Genomic DNA, 19,000 nt, shown 5'->3' with positions numbered 1-19,000 from the left:
GGCACTCATCACCTCCGGAGCAGCACGACTTTGGTTCGGAGCCCACACCACTTACCAGAACACACGAGTACTGCTTTAAAGCTTCCGGATCCAGTCTAATGCCTCGGGAAAGTTCATATGTGGTTAGAGGTATCCATAAGAAATATCTACCTCTAAGGAACGTGGATGTGGAAATAATATTAGTAAATCTATGCTTAATCATAAGTACTTTCATGTTATTTTATTAGCCAATATGCTGGATTTGATATTTGTGTATGACAATATTTTGCCTCTCTAAAAAATGACATATATCTGGTTAGTCACTACTACTAATCCTGCAAGGTGTGGTCATAATTGTGATTGTATTTCATCTAGTCAGTACTGCAACAATGGTGACAGCCATTAGCTGCTCAGGACTTTTTTCATTGATCAGAAATAGCTATCATTATAGAAAACACTGGGCACACCTTTTCTAAAGGCAGGTGACTGGAGTAAATGGGACCTTTCAGAAGTAGTAGTTATCTTTGTATCTTTCCGAATCTCCTTGGCTAATAAAGTTAGCCTAACTATAACATTTAACAGAAACATTCTAGTTTAAACTGTCCAAGCAAGTGTCATGGGGGTTCCTAGCTTTGAGCCATATACTGAAGGACAGAAATAAAGGCAGTGCAAAATAGTGATCAAAAGTGTTGAAAATACATTGTAGTAACCTCCTCATTAGCCATACTTACGAGGCCACGAAAGATGGGGCTGAGGAAGAGAGGGGTGTAACCAAGAGTAGAAACAGAGAAGCAATGCTGAAGAACTGGCTTAATGGTAACTGTAGGTGGCTTCAAAAACCTACAGCTGCAGATGTGAAATGATTATGTTCTCACTTAACTGAGGAAGAGGCTGATAGGTAAGGTTAGAGTAGGGAGCTGGAAGGGTGCACATGTAGGTTTTCAAACTTAGAAAGCTTTATTTACGTTAACTAGATCTGGTATTGATTTTGCCACAAAGAAGTCATCAGCGAGTTGGAAAAATACTACAGGAACGAGTATCCAAAATAATAAAATAGAATAGTGTATTGAAAAATACTGTGCATGCATACCAGAAGATTTTGAAACACTAGTAAGGCAGCAATTACCTGCTACGGTGGTGGATATGTGGACAAATGGTGAAGCTTCTTTGACAACACAACGGTCCCTACAATTAAAATAGAATCAATGACATACATGCAAACAGAAACAAAGGCAATCTTAAGAAAAATGCTAGGCCTTGTCTGTCTGCACAATTTCCTACCAATAAAACTACAAATACTAGGTGCTATTCGTTTTCACCTTTCATATACTACTATTATTGTTGTTAAACCTCTTACAACTTACTTATAGGTTGGTCTCAATTACTGCAGCTCGCTGCCACATGGTTGTTTCAACTACATTTTTGGACTGAATATGTTACCTGTGTCCACAAACCCCAGTCTAAGTTACAGGATCGTTCATCCGTGGAACATTTGGGGCTTCTGCATTTACTGTTCTGTCAACTATTTATGCCCGTTCAAAAAAAGCCTCTGTGAGATTGCATGGAATTCCCCCACAATAGCTAGCAGGTTATCCAAGACTCTGCCTCATAATGTGTGAATTCCTGCCTAGAAGGGCATGTTATGTTGACTGACCTGAAAGCGAGGCTGATGTCTCCATTCTTTTTGATTACCTTTCGAGTGGAAAGAAACCAAACGGGGTTCAGGTGGTTGGAAGACACCTGTACCACAAAGCTCTCTGGACTAAGGTGTTGAACTAAAAACTTTGTATCTCTAGGAGGAGACCTGACCCACCTTACCACTTGTCTATTGAGAGATGGCCAAGATCCTGGTTTGGCCCCTAGTGCCCACCAAAATATCAGACAGGGCCTCATTAAAGGGGAGTAGAGGCTCTTTGCTGGATTGAGCTGGGTTGAGGATATCTGTAAGTATGTTGGCTTTGACCTCTTGAGTGGGTAAATTAAGGCCTATCACCTCATGCACTATCCGAATCACTGATGCAAAGGAGGCGGACAGCTCAGTAGCCATAGGTTTTAGGTGCAGAAAACCCAAGGTCTGGTAAAGTGTCCAGACCACTTGCATCCTGAAGATTGTCAAATATGCTGCCTTCATTGTCATACTGGTTGTCATAGTCATTATTCCCAGTATCTTGTTGCGCATAAATGACTGGTTCCTAATGCTGAGTCCTGAGAGTTGGGGCAAAGGTCGTTGAATCTGATAAGACTAATGGTGTTGTGTTCAGTGTCAGTGATGGTGTAGTGGTTTTAATAAAAATGTATAATTGTATTAAAAAGCATACTGAAAGCAAGCTACTCTGTTGACAAGTGTGTTTATTTTAATACAGTTAATGTATGCCTCAATTTCAAAATGGGTGAGGCTCTCTGTCTACATCTTTCCCCTTCAAGTAGTCATCTGTCGGTCCTTCCCCCCTACCTTATTGCTCAGCACCTGCCTGATGATGTGGAAACAGTGTTTTGAAACACAGTGCTGTGTTAGCATAGTGAATGTTTTCCATGGCCAGATTTTAAAATGTATTCTTATTTCTTTAACGTGACTGGGTGAGATTTCTGGGCCTATGTACTTTCAAATCAAATGTATGGACCTTATTGTACTTCGCCTCATATAATGAGCCTTACCCTGAGGGTGTTGGGCTCAGTTTCCCTGATCCTTAGAAGGCATCACTCTGTCAGTCCGACATTTAATTTATAACTTATTCATTTTCCTAGAACTGAACGCTGTATATTCTGTTCATTTATTCTCTGCACATATTCTGAGGTTTATGTCACACTGTTGACTTAAATGACTGATTCTAACAACTGAATTTGGTCTTCATGACTGACTTTTATACTTGTCCATTTTTATTGCGAATCTTAATATGCTTTACACTCAACTGTGAAATGCTATTTGATCATGAACTGCTTCCGGGTGACCAGATCGAGTGAAGTGCAACAAAATCCTAAATGGATTAACACCGCTGCTGATTCATCAGCAGCGCTCAGTTGACGTTTGGAAAAAGCCATTACATCAGTGCAGTCGTCAATACTCGAGCTGGTACTGTCAGTCATGATGTCGAGCGTGCCGCTGAGGGTGGAATTAACAGGTGGAGCAGACACCGGTAAAGGTGTTGACTTTCGTAAGAGATAGAGGGTCACAGTACATGGCAAGAAAGCATTTGCTGACGATAACCCGTCTATGGGATCCATCTGCTCCATGCGGCTCCAGAGAGTTCAGGTGCAGCCCCCAAAATCTCACACACAGTCACCCTTTGCTACTGGAGCTGTTGTGTAATCACTGGTCGGGGAAACAACTGAAGTGGAACTAGCATAGGAATCAGATCCGCGTTAGAGGAACAATCCCGTGGCCTAGGGGTGCTTGGAGCGTCTTGGAGGGAGTGGCGGGGCAAAAGAAACCTATGTTTTTTATGCTTTTTGAGTGACTTTTTGGACTTACTTGAGCTCCATGAAGAAGATGGTGACCAGTCACAGTCTCGACTTCAATGGGGACCCATGTGCACTTTTTGGATCGACTGGGTTTCGAGCGGTCACACATGGCCTTCTTATTCATCTTGGCACAACCCAGACACTACGCCAAGCCGTGTTTGGAGCCAAGGCACCATAGGCAGACCTGCTGGGGGTCCATCACTGATATCTGCTGGCTACAGTCACAACATTACTTAAAACCTGTAATCTCAAGTGGTGCCACTGGCTGGTATGGAGGCTTTAGAACTGGATCAATTAGTTAGATGCCCTACTCATGAGAAAGGACACACTACTGACCTAGTTTTTAGCAATTTAGTTGGCCTATTTTCTAAGCCTCCACTTCCAGTAGCCTGGTCAGATCACTTCCTAATTTCACTAAACTTAAGTCATATCCTCCAACCCTAGTTCTACGAAAGTATCAGGTCAACCTTTCAGGCACTGGCATAAACTCAATGCCAGCGACTGGAACTGTATCCTGATAGACAGTAAACCCATCTATAGTGACATGAATGACATTAATACAGACTCATTTAATGAATGGATCAAGGATGGTCTAGATAGTTTACTCCCTTACAACAAGAAAAAGGGCAGTTGCCAGAAGACGGGCACCCCATGGTTTACTCCTCATTTGCAAACTTTAAAAAGGAAATGTAGACGTTTAGAAAGACGTTGGAGAAAAACTTATGAACCAGCTTTAAAGGAAGAATATAGGAAGGCTATTAGACTATCATGCAGAAATTAAATCAGCCCAAAGTACCTATTATGCTGATAGGATTGAACAATCTCCCAACTCCTCGATAGAGATATTTACGTTATTTAAAGAAATCTTTAATTCACATTCGGAGGACAAATTAATTGAAGCCTCACAAGAACACAGCAATAATTTAGCTCTATTCTTTCAACAAGAAATTGCAGATATTTTTTTGAGTTTTTCAAACAATGAGCCTCTCTCGGAGGAAGTGATACATCCTTATTTCAGAGGTGCGGCCTCCTTTTCTCATTGCTCCCTTATGTACCAGGATCAGGTAGCTTCCTCTTTATCAGCTCTCAAGTCAGGATCCCCCTTCGACCCAGACCCCCTCCTTTCTCAATACTCAATCAGCCTTGACCACTGTTATGGAAGAGGCTAGGAAGAGCCTGGAAATGGGACGCCCTACGGTAATTATACTCCTGGACCTCAGTGCAGCTTTTGACACAGTAGATCAACAGCTGTTGTGTCAGAGGATAAAGGAAATGGGAATTGAGGGAAATGCACTTAACTGGCTTTCCGCATTTCTGAAGGGAAGAACATTCCAGGTTCTGGATCGGTCATACCTTTCCAGTAAATTTAAAAGCAACTGTGGGGTGCCAAAGGGCTCCTCCCTCAGACCCACATTATTTAACATATATATGGCTCCAGTGGCCAAGACAGTGGAGTCATTCAGGATTTCTCTGGTCTCCTATGCTGATGACACACAGTTGGTGGTTTCTTTCTCCTCCAATTCAGGCCCGATGACTGCCTTCTGCTTCGCTGTTTACAGGCAGTATTAAGATGGATGACCGCTAGTATGCTTCAATTAAACAAAGATAAAACTGAAGTAATGATACTACGCCAGAGTTCACATCCGGGTATTAACCCCAGGCTGCCAAAATATATTTTTGGCTGCCGATTTCCTTGGAGGAGCTACCAGCGCCAAAGAACTACATTAAAAGTCTGGGAGTTTGGCTGGACCCTCAACTCACTTTGGAACACCAAGCTAAGAAAATCTCTGCCACGTGCTTTAGTATAAAGAGGCTCTTGAGAAAAATCTTTGCCATACTTCCGTTTCTGGCAAGAAGACTCATTGTTCAGGCTCTCATTATTTCTAGATTGGACTATGGAAACTGATTATTGCTTGGGTCTCCAAGATATGTCAAAAGGAAACTGCAAGTAGTTCAAAATGCCACGGCCCGGCTTATCTTAGATATACCGAGGCATCCCTCGGTTAAAACTGCTCTTGCTGACCTTCATTGGCTCCCAGTGGAACAACGTATAATGTTTAAAACCCTGTGCTTTATGCACAGATCACTATATAACAGAGGTTCTAGGCATTCAAAGACCCTTGCATCTTTCTACATTCCAACCAGAAAACTTAGATCCACCTCAGCAGCCCTTGCCTACGTACCTAGAGTTAAGAAATCCAGATGGGGAGGCACCATAATGGCTTATCTTGGAGCCAAACTGTGGAATTCCCTCCCACAAAGTCTTTGTTCCACAAGTCATGAATTGAGTTTTCGGAAAGGATTAAAAACCTGGCTGTTCTAATATGTTTGCTATGCTTCCCTATTTTTGGAGAGTTGTCCCTCTAGCGCTGGGAGGCCTTCGGGTAGCCATGCACTATATAAAAAACATAACATAACATAACACTGTCTACACACTTGAAGAAACTTCAGGGAAAAATCTGTCAGGATTCAAGAAGCTCTGGATCCGCATCAGCAGGTGTGGAAAGCAAAGCGGCATCAGCGAGCGGCAGTGATGCAGTTATAGTCACCCCAGTGTCATGTCCATTGGATATCATCTGTGAACGCACATGAGAATACTCCCTACTGAAGTTTCCAAATTCAGCCTGGGGAAATTCACAAGGTGATCAATCTGAAGCTAGAAATCTCAATCAAAATATATTTTTGGCTGTCATACCCCAATCCATATTGCTTTGCTATGTGTTAAATTGTTGGGAAGGCAGACTCTTGCACATCCTGGCCACATCCCATCTAAAAATCATTAAACCTACAATATAAATCATTGTTGAACATTTCAAAAGCATGTTCACACCATATGCCCAACAGTGTTATCTGTGGAGCGCAATCCACACAGCCTCTTCGTACCATCACCTGATGACCCACCATCGCTTTGCTGGCAGAACCCCTCTGTCCAGGGACATTGCTAAAGTATGTGGCCAAACATACCCTCTTCCCTAGATACCCTAAGCATTGCCGGTCAATGGTTCTGCCAAATTGTATTCTGGTATAGTTAATATGATGAAACATTCTCAAGTAGACTCATTTAAAAACAGATCTTATCGGAAATACATGAGATTATCCACAAGCCTCTTCCTATTCTCTCTCAACTACTAATCTAAGCTCAATGTCTCACTTTTCCCTCAGTGTATTCAATGTGTCAAGGACATTGTTTAGCCAGGTCCTCTACAGCTGATGTATTGTCTTGTTTCGCACAGGGGCTGAGCACTCTATGTTTAAGGGATAAGAAATCCTGAACTTCCATCAGCTCTTTAGAGTACTTAGCTAAAGTGTGTTTCAATATATTTCAGAACCTCTGAGTATCAGCAGATAATATTCATCTTTGAAGGCCTTAAATATCTTCGTAGCCTCAGATCTCCAAGCATCAGGATCCTAATCATGTCCCAATTGTTGAACCCTTTCAAGCCATGAACTTCACAGAATGCTGTTTTGTACCCTAACAGCGCCTAAAACAATCTTTGCCTTCCAACATATCAATAGCAGTGCCATTTTCCACAACATCAATTTTGCTTCTGTAAGATTTGTCAGGATCCCCAATGCTTTTCTGACAGTGGTCTGCTCACATATTCCACTGCTGTCCATCACACACCTGTCCACACTAACAGATAGTTCCCACAGCAGGAGGTGGGCCAATTATTCATTGTCATCAGTTAGGCTGCCCAGCAGTATCTCCTCACATCTGACAACACAAAGTTTCCATCATATATCTCCTGTTGTAGTGTTTTGAGCCAATTCTAGGTGTACCCTATCTCATAGTAAGGTTTGAAGCACCGGATCTAACTTGGTAAAGAAATCAGATTGTAGACCCAGAGAGGCACATTTTGTAGTAGATGTGGTGTGAGGAATACAACAGGCTTCAAATTGCAGTTTGTCCTGGCGATTGTTCATTTTTCCCATCATGAGAAAGTCGAGTAGTGCCGACAATGTGAAGTCTAAGCATGCAAGGTATAACACACAGCTGAACAGGAGACGCGGCAAGCTCTCATCTGAAGTATGGCACCGCTGTGCTTTGTCAGGGTAGGAGGTTATGGCTTCCCAAACCAGCTTCTTATTCTAGTCGGAAATGTCACATGCAATCTCAAGACACTCTGGTAATGCATTGACCCCGGCGATTCCCACTCCCACCAAGCAGCCCCAACCAGGCTGCAGAGTATTTTAGAGGGGAGGCTGGACCACAATTAGGTTTAGGGCTGGACGCAACAGTCTCCAGCCAGAGAGGAAATGTGCATAGTAAGCTCCAGGTTCACAATCTCATCCAGGTGGCAGCCTAAGAACCAGCATGGCACCGCCACACTCTCACCAGTTTTCTGTACATCACAGTCTGTACCAGGCTCTGCTTTAGGTAGGTGCGCAAATAAGCAAACTGGAGCAGATTCTGTCATCTGAACACCAGGACTTCACTGAGGTGCAACCATCTTCCATGTAAACTATCTGGGGCTCCCAAAGCACATTATGTAGCATACTTAAAAATGTAGCAAGAGAAATAAATTAAAACAGAGGCAAAGTACAATAAGAGAAAGCGTCTCGTTGTGGTCCAGCAATGACTGCTACCATTCCTTTAGCCCTGAGGAGCCACTCAACACAGCTCTCCAGCAAAACCATAGAGTCCTTCCTCAGACACCAGGTTTTTTATCTCTGCAGCACTCCATATATTGTATTGTATTTTAATAGTATTTATATAGCGCTTACTACCCCTGACGAGGCGTCTAAGCGCTTTTCGGGGAGTAGTGAAGTAGTAGAGTGGTGGATTAGTATATGGAAATAGGAGTACAGTTTTAGTATTATTATGAGTTAAGTTGAGCAGCGGACATTTGAGTTTGTTAGTTGGACTGACTGGAGTAATGGAGGGGTGGAGGAGGGAAGAATACAGAAGTGTTAATTGGGAGTTTATAGTAATAGGATCAGGCTTGGAATGAGTAAAGGGGGGGATGGAGGAGGGAAGAGTCTGGAAATTGTTAGGGAGATCAAGTAGCAGGAGGGGTTTTGGATGAGTTAAAGGTGAGATAAATGAGGGAGAATTTAGTAGGGTTGTTTGGAAGATCATGGTAGTAAACTGAGGATTGGGTGAGTTAGATGTGGAAGAGGTGGGAAGAGCTTAGGCAGGGTTATTTAGGAGATGAAAGTAGAAGAATGGATTTGGGATGAGTCAGAGTGGGAATGGAGGATAGATTGATAGAGACATGACATGGTGATGAGTAGACAAAGTAAAGCTCACGAGAGAGTAAAAATATAATATTTTTTATTTATAATTTTTTATATATATATATGTATATATATATATATACACACACACATTTTTCATCTTTTTCATTTAAGTTATTTATTCTTTATTATTAATATATATATTTTTTATTAGATGTATTTATAATTTTAATTTTATTTATAGATTTTATTGTATTTTTGTTTATTTTTTTATCTAGTACAGTAGGACTAGAGTATTAAATAGATATGTAAGTACATAGTAAAGGAATATATGTCCAAGGCATTTATAATATGAGAAGAAAAGTAGTATTGTATAAACACAGACTTACAAGATTTGTAATATTTGAAGTTAATTAATAAGTGTACTTTTCCAACATATATTTATCTTTACACAATTTTTGAATAGCCAAATACCTATGATAACAAACATTTGATCGGTGTGCTATAAAACGAGATCTGGGACTCATAAGTATCTAATAAAACAACTTATCTAGGAGCTATGCAATGACCTATGAACATGTTAAGCATAGAATAACATATATATATATATATATATATATATATATATACACACACACACACACACACACACACACACACACACACACACACACACGAATACACACACAAACACACATATGGAAAATGTCACTTACCCAGTGTAAATCTGTTTGTGGCATGTTCCGCTGCAGATTCACATGCTATGCACAGGTCCTGCCATCTAGTGTTGGGCTCGGATTGTTACAAATTGTTTTTATTCGAAGAAGTCTTTGCGAGTCACGGGGCCGAGTGACTCCTCCTTTTCGGCTCCATTGCGCATGGGCATAGACTCCATCTTAGATTGTTTTCCCACAGAGGATAAGGTAGGAGTGATAGAGTGTAAAGAAAGAGACGTCCATGCAATGGAATAGAGATGTATAAACAGAGTTTAAATAAAGAGGTGTCCATGCAATGGAATAGAGATGTATATACATATGTACAAATTTTAAATGTAACTTAAACGGCTACAGGCTCCCGGGGAGGACGGAGGGCGCATGTGAATCTGCAGCGGAACATGCCACGAAGAGATGTACACTGGGTAAGTGACATTTTCCGTTCGATGGCATGTGTAGCTGCAGATACACATGCTATGCATAGACTACAAAGTAGTAATCATCCCCTAAGCGGTGGTCAGCGTGTAGGAGTTGAAGTTGTCTGAAATAATGTTCTTAGTACAGCCTGTCCTACTGTGGCTTGTTGTGTTGCTAACACATCTACACAGTAATGCTTAGGAAATGTATGAGGTGTCGACCACGTGGCTGCCTTACAAATTTCAGTCATTGGTATGTTTCCTAGAATTGCCATTGTTGCTCCTTTTTTCCTAGTGGAGTGCGCCTTTGGCGTAATTAGCATTTGTCTTTTAGCCTTTAGGTAACAAGTTTGTATACATTTCACTATCAACCTGGCTATGCCAAGTTTTGATATAGGATTACCAGTATGGGGTTTGTGGAATGCGACAAACAACTGTTTAGTTTTACGAAATGATTTTGTTCTGTCGATGTAAATAAATTAGAGCTCTTTTAATATCCAATGTATGTAGTGCTCTTTCTGCCACTGAGTCTAGCTGTGGGAAGAAGACTGGGAGTTCCACTGTTTGGTTTAAATGAAACAGTGAGATGACTTTAGGTAGAAATGTAGGGTTTGTGAGGAGTACAACCTTATGTTTATGTACTTGTATAAAGGGTTAGCCAATAGTGAATGCTTGTATCGCACTAACACTTCATAATGAAGTGATTGCCACTAGAAATGCTACTTTCCAAGTTAGGAATTGAATATGACAAGAGTGCATGGGTTCAAATGGTGGACCCATGAGTCGTCTAAGTACAATGTTAAGATTCCATGAGGGTACTGGTGGCGTTCTTGGAGGTATGATTCGTTTTAGGCCCTCCATGAAAGCTTTAATGACTGGTACCCTAAATAGGGATTTGGTCTGTTTATTTTGCAAATAAGCAGAAATTGCTGTGAGATGTATTTTGATGGATGAAAAAGCTAGATTTGCTTTTTGTAGGTGGAGTAAATAACTTATGATGTCTTGTATGGGTCTGAAAGTGTTATGTGTTTTGCTTGACAGTAGAAAACAAATCTTTTCCATTTGTTAGCATAACACTGCCTGGTAGTAGGTTTTCTTGCCTGTTTAATGACTTCCATACACTCTGGTGGAAGATTTAGATACCCAAACTCTAAGATTTCAGGAGCCAGATTGAGCATCGCTGGATTGGGGTGTCTGATCTGCTGTTTGTTCTGTGTCAGCAGGTCTGGCCTGTTTCGGAGTTTGACGTGTGGTACTATTGACAGGTCTAGCAGTGTGGTGTACCATGGCTGGCGTGCCCACATTGGTGCTATAAGTATGAGTTTGAGTTTGTTTGGACGTAGTTTGTTAACCAAAAATGGAATGAGCGGGAGAGGGGGAAAAGCATAAGCAAATATCCCTGACCAGTTGATCCATAGAGAACTGCCCTTGGACTGAGGGTGTGGGTACCTGGACGCGAAGTTTGGGCATTTTGCATTGTGGTTGGTGGCGAACAGATCTATGTTTGTTGTCCCCCACTGACGAAAGTATTTGTGAAGTACCTGGGGTGAATTTCCCACTCGCGAGTTTGTTGGTGATCTCGACTGCGGTAGTCTGCTAACTGATTGTGAATCCCTGGAATTTATTGAGCTACCAACTGAATGTTGTTGTGAATTGCCCAATGCCAATTTTATTGTGCTAAAAGGCAAAGTTGTGATGAGTGGGTTCCTCCTTGTTTGTTTAAGTAGTACATTGTTGTCATATTGTCTGTTCTGACAAGAATGTGTTTGTGAGCAAGAAGAGGTTGAAAGGCTCTTAGTGCTAGGGAGACTGCTAGCAGTTCTAAGTGATCTATGTGAAGCTGTTTCTGTTTGTTGCCCCATTGTCCCTGAATATTGTGATTGTTGAGGTGTGCTCCCCACCCAATCATTGATGCTTCCGTTGTGAGAATGGCGTGAGGAACAGGGTCTTAAAATGGCCGCCCGTGGTTTAAATTTGTGGGATTCCACCACTGAAGCGAAATGTGTGTTTGGCGGTCTATCAACACTAGATCTTGGAGATGACCGTGTGCCTGCGACCATTGTTTTGCGAGGCACTGTTGTAAGGGCTGCATGTGTAACCTTGCGTTTGGGACAATGGCGATGCATGATGCCATCATACCTAGCAGTTTCATGACAAAATGGACAGTGTAGTGCCGGTTTGGCTGAATTTTTGGCAATATGGTGTGGAACGATTGCACTCTTTGTGGGCTTGGATTTGCAAGCGCTTTTTGAGTGTTTAGTGTAGCCCCTAAGTACTGCTGAATTTGCGATGGTTGCAGGTGTGATTTGTGGTAATTTATTGAGAACCCTAGTGTGTGTAGGGTATCTATTACATAACGTGTGTGATGTTGACACTGCTTTTGAGTGTTGGCTTTTATTAGCCAATCGTCGAGATATGGGAATACATGCATATGTTGTCTCCTTATTTATGCTGCGGCTACAGCAAAGCATTTTGTAAAGACTCTGGGGGCTGTTGTTATCCCGAAGGGTAATACCTTGAATTGGTAATGTTTTCCTTGTATAACAAACCTGAGGTATTTTCTGTGAGCTGGATGGATGGGTATGTGAAAATACGCATCTTTTAGATCCAGTGTTGTCATAAATTCTCCCTGTTGTAGAAGTGGGACTACATCTTGTAGTGTTACCATGTGAAAGTGTTCTGATCGGATGTAGAGGTTGAGAGTCCCGAGATCCAATATTGGCCTTAATGTTTTGTCTTTCTTGGGAATAAGGAAGTACAGGGAGTAAACCCCCTGTTCCTTTTTGATGATGCGGCACTAGTTCTATGGCTTGTTTGAGTAATAGTGCCTGTACTTCTGTTTGTAACATTGCAAGATGTTGCGATGAAAGTTTGTGCGCTTTTGGGGGAATGTCTGGAGGAAATTGTGTGTACTCTATGCAGTAACCATGTTGGAAAATGGATAGTACCCATGTGTCTGTTGTGATGTCTAACCATTGGTCGTGGAACATTTTCAGTCTTCCTCCCACAGGGGAAGTGTGTTGAGGGAAGGCAATGATAAAGTCACTGATTACAAACCAGATGTTGATCTGTGTAGGGATACTTGGCGTGGCACCAAGGGCAGAATCTGAACGGGGTCCAGTCCATGAGGCTTCACCGATACTTGTGGTCGGGTAAACCAGGCCCAAGTTAGGCGCGGGTGCCCTGAAGGGCAACCGAAGATGTGTATCCGCCGGTACCGAGGTGTCGATGCTGGATGGCACGCGATCGAAAACAATACCAACCATTTTCGATGGATTATAAGTTTTTCCGACTCGAACAACCGGAGTGAAGAGGAACACGTCCGAACCCGATGGCGGAAAGAAAACAATCTAAGATGGAGTCGATACCCATGCGCAATGGAGCCGAAAAGGAGGAGTCACTCGGTCCCGTGACTCGAAAACACTTCTTCGAAGAAAAACTACGGTACTTGTAACACTCCGAGCCCAACACTAGATGGCAGGACCTGTGCATAGCATGTGTATATGCAGCAACACATGCCATCGAACATGCCCATACATATTTAAACCGTGAGTTAATATACATTAGTTAAACAGGTTTAAAGAGTACGTGTGTAGTTTATTGTTATGACATAGTAGCGATACATATTTTCTAAAGAATTATATATATTTAGAATATAAACAAATCAGATAAAAAAATATTTATCAACACAGGCATATGCAGTCCATATCTGTTTGAATATGGTGGTTATGAAGGAAAGAGCCAACTCTTGAGTCGTCTTCTGAAGACAAGATAGCTATCTGTGGAACTTATAGTTGGGGGTAATGAATTCCATAGTTTGGCTGCTTGAACGGAGAAGGATGTACCACCTATAGTCTTTTTCTTGTATGGTGGTGTTTTAAGGCGGGGTGCCAATTTTGAGCAGAGGTTTCTTTGTTGAATGTATTTCGTTATTTTGTTTCTAATAAAAAGCGGTCCTGTTCCATGTATAGCTTTGTGGGTGATACAAAGCAGCTTGAAGGTGCATCTTCTTCCAACGGGTAACCAGTGTAGTGCTCTCAAGGCAGGGGAGATGTGGGCTTGTGGCTTTACATGTAATAGTAGCCTGGCTGCAGAGTTCTGAATACATTGTAGTTTATTCACAATAGATAGAGATGATCCATGGTAGAGGCCATTAACATAATCCAGTTTGGATAGTACAAGCCAGATAGTAGCCTGCACAGCTGCAGTCCATCGGACACAGCTCTCTTGGTGACCAACTGCCTCTGCTGGATTGTCTTGAGAGGATCCTCAAAAGCAAATGCCCCATCTAACTTAGGTGGGTGCGCAAATAAGCGATTTTGTGCAGATGCTGCCCCCGACCACCGGACCTCACAGAGGCGCAGCCATCTAGCATACCAGCTTTCTAGGCCCCCAAGGCATATTCTGTCATTTACATAAAAATGTGGACAGATAAATTATCTAAATACAGCCACTCAATACAGGACAAAGAAAAAGAAGCAACCTCCAATGTGCCACATCGCCTTTAAATTTGGTTAGGACCTTTTCCAAATCTCTTTAATGGACTGAGTTAAACAAACATGCACATATTTAAGCCCCTATCAGAAAACTGTCATGGATTATTGCAAGAAACTGGGATGTTTGGTGAGGAGGGTTGAAGATCCTTGCCCACAAGCATGAGACCCTCTGAAGGCTGATTTGCAGCATTTTATAAATCCTGATTGATTGACTGACCCTACTCAAGCAACAACCACATTCCTTGTCGGGGCGAACCACAAAAGTCAATGCAATCAGGCTTAACGCAGGGTACTGTGTAAAGTATTTATGCAACACATAAACAGTAATAAAGTAACAAAGCAAGAAAAGAAAAATCCCAAACCAATTTAGAAAAATAAAGAATATTTTAATAAATATGATACCAGAACAATAAAAATCCAATAACTAGAAACAGAGATATGCAAATTTAACGTTTTAGGTAGACATAGTGCATAAAAGGACAGTGTGCCACTTGCAGTCATCTGATGGTGCTAGGCCGTGCTAGACTGCGGGAAAGTCGCAAGTTCAGGCCAACTACGATGGAGTGCAGGCCGGATACAGGGACCAGGTTAGTCCACCTGAAAATGTTACCTTCTCAAAGTGTGGCGCAAAGATTTCGGTTCACGGTGGAGGAGGCTGCGTAGAGCAGCATCAGATGTTTGGCACTGTAGAGCAAAGAGCAGGCTTTGTGTTTCAGATGGTAGTTACTGTAGCTTCATCTTGGTGGTCACCAAAGGTTTTCACTGCTGTAGTGCGATACGCAGCTCTCTCATCACCGGTGGTCGCTATAGCACAAGGAGTCAGGTTCACTGGAGCTCTGCTTTGGCAGTCATCATATGCAGCAGAGTCTTGGCACGAACAAGCCTATTTGTGGTTGAGAAGAGCCCAACACTTCAGGATTGCACCTTTTTCTTTTAAAGCAGGAGTTCAACTGATGATTGCCAAGTGATCAGGATTTGGAAAGGAACCTTTTGGGGATCAGGAACTCACTCTAACAGCACCCAGAAGGGCTCAGGTGAACAAGTTACTTGCCTTCGGTAACACGTTATCTGGTAGAGTCATATTCTAGATGCAGGTTGCGTACCTTAGAATTTCCCCCAGGGGTCAGTCTGGATCCAGAGAGTTTTCTCAGGTGGAACTGGTCTGCTCTGCCTACGTAGTCGACATGGTGTGTGCTGTAAATGACATCCAGGACCTATATAGGCACTACCCCTGTGCGCTGATGTCAGTTTCTTTTTACGACTTTCCATGCCAGAAGCGCTGAGCCATGAATAACACTGACCACTGATGCGTCAAAACCAGGGCCCTGAAAGGGAAGTCCCTGTGCCTAGAAATCAGTTCAAAGAGCAGGGATGAAGGGTGGGTCGGTAAGGAATCTGCAACTAGAATGTGTCTCTACTAGACAATGTCTTACTGAGGGTAAGTAACTTGTTCATCTGCTAGCGACTTCTAGTTCCAGATTCCTTTTACCCAAGCAATACCATCCACAGGGTTGGGTCTGCAAACTATCATACTTGGAAGTTCTGCAGGTCCGAACATGCAAAGTTCCCGTCTCTTTAGACCTGACTGCCCAGACAGTTGAGTTTAGTGGAGGTGTGCAGTGAAGTCCACATAGCTGCCTGACAGATGTCCACGACTGGAACTCCGCGTGCTAACGCAGTGGTTGTTGTAGCGGTAGCTCTGGTAGAGTGAGAGCACAAACTATCCGGGGTTGCTTTATAGCAAATGCATTGCACATTTTAATGAAGAGAACGACCATTCTATGGATGTTTTTCTTCTGCACTGCCTGACTGTTCTTCACAGCCACATATTGAACAAAGAGTTCATCAACTACCCGGAACTCTTTGGTACGATCAAGGTGAATGCCAACGTTCTTTTTGGGTCCAGGCGGTGGAGTCTCTCCTCTTCCCTAGCATGAGGGGGGTGCGTAAAATGTAGACAAGGTGATTGATTGGCCTGCATGAAAGGGCGTGACCACTTTTGGCAAAAAGGAAGCCTTTGTCAGGATAGATGAAAAGGTAGGGTAGCTCAGATGACAATGCCTGCAGCTCACTCACCCGGCGGACAGGTGTAATAGCCACAAAGAAGGCTGTTTTTAACATCAGAAGCCTGAGAGGACAATTATGAAGTGGGTCAAAAGGAGCGCACATTAAGAAAGTAAAAACCAAATTCAAATCCCGTTGGGGCATTGTAAATGGTGATGGAGGAAACATATGGGTAAGTCCCTTAAGGAACCTACTAACTGAAGGAGACGTAAACAAAGAGGGTTGGTCAGGTAATCTCAGAAATGCAGAGATAGGAGACAAATAACCTTTGATGGTGCTCAAAGCAGAGCCCTGCTGGGGCAAGGAAAGTATAAAAAGAAGTACCTTGGAAAGAGGGATATAGAGGGGAGTAACAGACTTGTCTGGGCACCTTGTCACAAAAGGCATTTACCGTTTTGGTGGATTGATGCCTGGCTGCCAAATGAAAATGTCACTTACCCAGTGTACATCTGTTCGTGGCATTGGTCGCTGCAGATTCACATGTTGTGCACAGTCCGCCATCTGGTGTTGGGTCGGAGTGTTACAAGTTGTTTTTCTTCGAAGAAGTCTTTCGAGTCACGAGACCGAGGGACTCCTCCTCTTTGCTTCCATTGCGCATGGGTGTCGGCTCCATCTTAGATTGTTTTCCCCGCAGAGGGTGAGGTAGGAGTTGTGTGTGTTAGTAATAGTGCCCATGCAATGGAATGAATAAGTATGTACAAATTAAGGTTAAGTAATATATATATATACAAATGTACAGATGTTGAAGATAACTTCCGACGGCTACAGGCTCCCGGGGAGGCGGGTGGGCACATGTGAATCTGCAGCGACCAATGCCACGAACAGATGTACACTGGGTAAGTGACATTTTCAGTTCGATGGCATCTGTTGCTGCAGATACACATGTTGTGCATAGACTAGTAAGCAGTTATCTCCCCAAAAGCGGTGGCTCAGCCTGTAGGAGTGGAAGTAGTCTGAAACAAAGTTCTCAGTATGGCTTGACCTACTGTGGCCTGTTGTGCGGATAGCACGTCTACACAGTAGTGTTTAGTAAATGTGTGAGGCGTGGACCATGTGGCTGCCTTACATATTTCGTGCATTGGAATATTTCCTAGGAATGCCATGCTAGCGCCTTTTTTCCTGGTTGAGTGTGCCCTTGGTGTAATGGGCAGTTGTCTCTTTGCTTTAAGATAGCAGGTTTGGATGCATTTAACTATCCATCTGGCTATACCTTGTTTTGATATTGGGTTTCCTGTATGAGGTTTTTGAAATGCAATAAACAGTTGTTTTGTTTTCCTAACCTCTTTTGTTCTGTCGATGTAGTACATTAGTGCTCTTTTGACATCTAATGTATGTAGTGCCCTTTCAGCTACTGAGTCTGGCTGTGGGAAGAACACTGGTAACTCTACCGTTTGATTTAAGTAGAACGGTGAAATAACCTTTGGTAGGAATTTAGGATTGGTTCTTAGTACAACCTTATTTTTGTGTATTTGGATAAAAGGTTCTTGTATTGTAAATGCCTGAATTTCACTTACTCTTCTTAGAGATGTGATGGCAATGAGAAATGCAACTTTCCAGGTTAAGAATTGTATTTCACAAGAATGCATGGGTTCAAAAGGTGGTCCCATGAGTCTTGTCAAGACGATGTTAAGGTTCCATGAAGGAACTGGTGGTGTTCTTGGTGGTATTATTCTTCGTAGGCTCTCCATAAATGCTTTAATGACGGGTATCCTGAACAGTGAAGTCGAATGAGTAGTCTGCAGGTATGCAGATATTGCTGCAAGGTGTATTTTTATGGAAGAGAAGGCTAGATTTGACTTTTGTAAGTGTAGTAAGTATCCCACTACATCTTTTGGGGATGCGTGTAATGGATGAACTTGATTGTTATGGCAGTAGCAAACAAACCTTTTCCATTTGCTTGCATAGCAGTGTCTAGTGGATGGCCTTCTAGCTTGTTTTATGACTTCCAAACATTCTTGAGTGAGGTTTAAATGTCCGAATTCTAGGATTTCAGGAGCCAGATTGCTAGATTGAGCGATGCTGGGTTTGGATGCCTGATCTGCTGTTTGTGTTGTGTTAACAGATCTGGCCTGTTGGGTAACTTGACGTGTGGTACTACTGACAGGTCTAGTAGTGTTGTGTACCAAGGTTGTCTTGCCCATGTTGGTGCTATTAATATGAGTTTGAGTTTGTTTTGACTCAATTTGTTTACTAGATATGGAAGGAGAGGGAGAGGGGGAAAAGCGTATGCAAATTTCCCTGATCAGTTCATCCATAGGGCATTGCCTTGGGACTGTCTGTGTGGGTACCTGGATGCGAAGTTTCGGCATTTTGCGTTCTCCTTTGTGGCAAATAGGTCTATTTGCGGTGTACCCCAAATTTTGAAGTAAGTGTTTAGGATTTGGGAGTGAATCTCCCATTCGTGGACTTGTTGGTGATCTCGAGAGAGATTGTCTGCTAGTTGATTTTGGATCCCTGGAATAAACTGAGCAATTAGGCGAATGTGGTTGTGAATTGCCCATTGCCAAATCTTTTGTGCTAGGAGACATAGCTGTGTCGAGTGAGTGCCCCCTTGCTTGTTTAGGTAATACATTGTTGTCATGTTGTCTGTTTTGACAAGAACGTATTTGTGGGCTATGATGGGTTGAAATGCTTTTAGCGCCAGGAATACTGCTAGTAATTCGAGGTGATTTATATGCAGTTTTGTTTGATGTAC

General features: G+C 42.5%; 1 protein-coding gene across 2 annotated transcripts in view; it reads right to left on the bottom strand.

Annotated features, from left to right (window-relative positions):
- The window catches only part of MEIKIN (meiotic kinetochore factor), a 637,531-nt gene that overhangs the window by 229,789 nt on the left and 388,742 nt on the right, over positions 1-19,000 (bottom strand). For both annotated transcript variants that reach the window (XM_069202007.1, XM_069202008.1), the window contains exon 8: positions 1,106-1,164. In XM_069202007.1, coding sequence (XP_069058108.1) covers positions 1,106-1,164 — 59 coding nt within the window. The remainder of the gene's footprint in view (positions 1-1,105; positions 1,165-19,000) is intronic.

Source organism: Pleurodeles waltl, chromosome 7, assembly GCF_031143425.1.
Source record: "Pleurodeles waltl isolate 20211129_DDA chromosome 7, aPleWal1.hap1.20221129, whole genome shotgun sequence".
NCBI lineage: Eukaryota > Metazoa > Chordata > Amphibia > Caudata > Salamandridae > Pleurodeles > Pleurodeles waltl.
The sequence above is the reverse complement of the archived record's forward strand: the minus strand, read 5'-3'. Positions and strand labels throughout refer to the sequence as shown.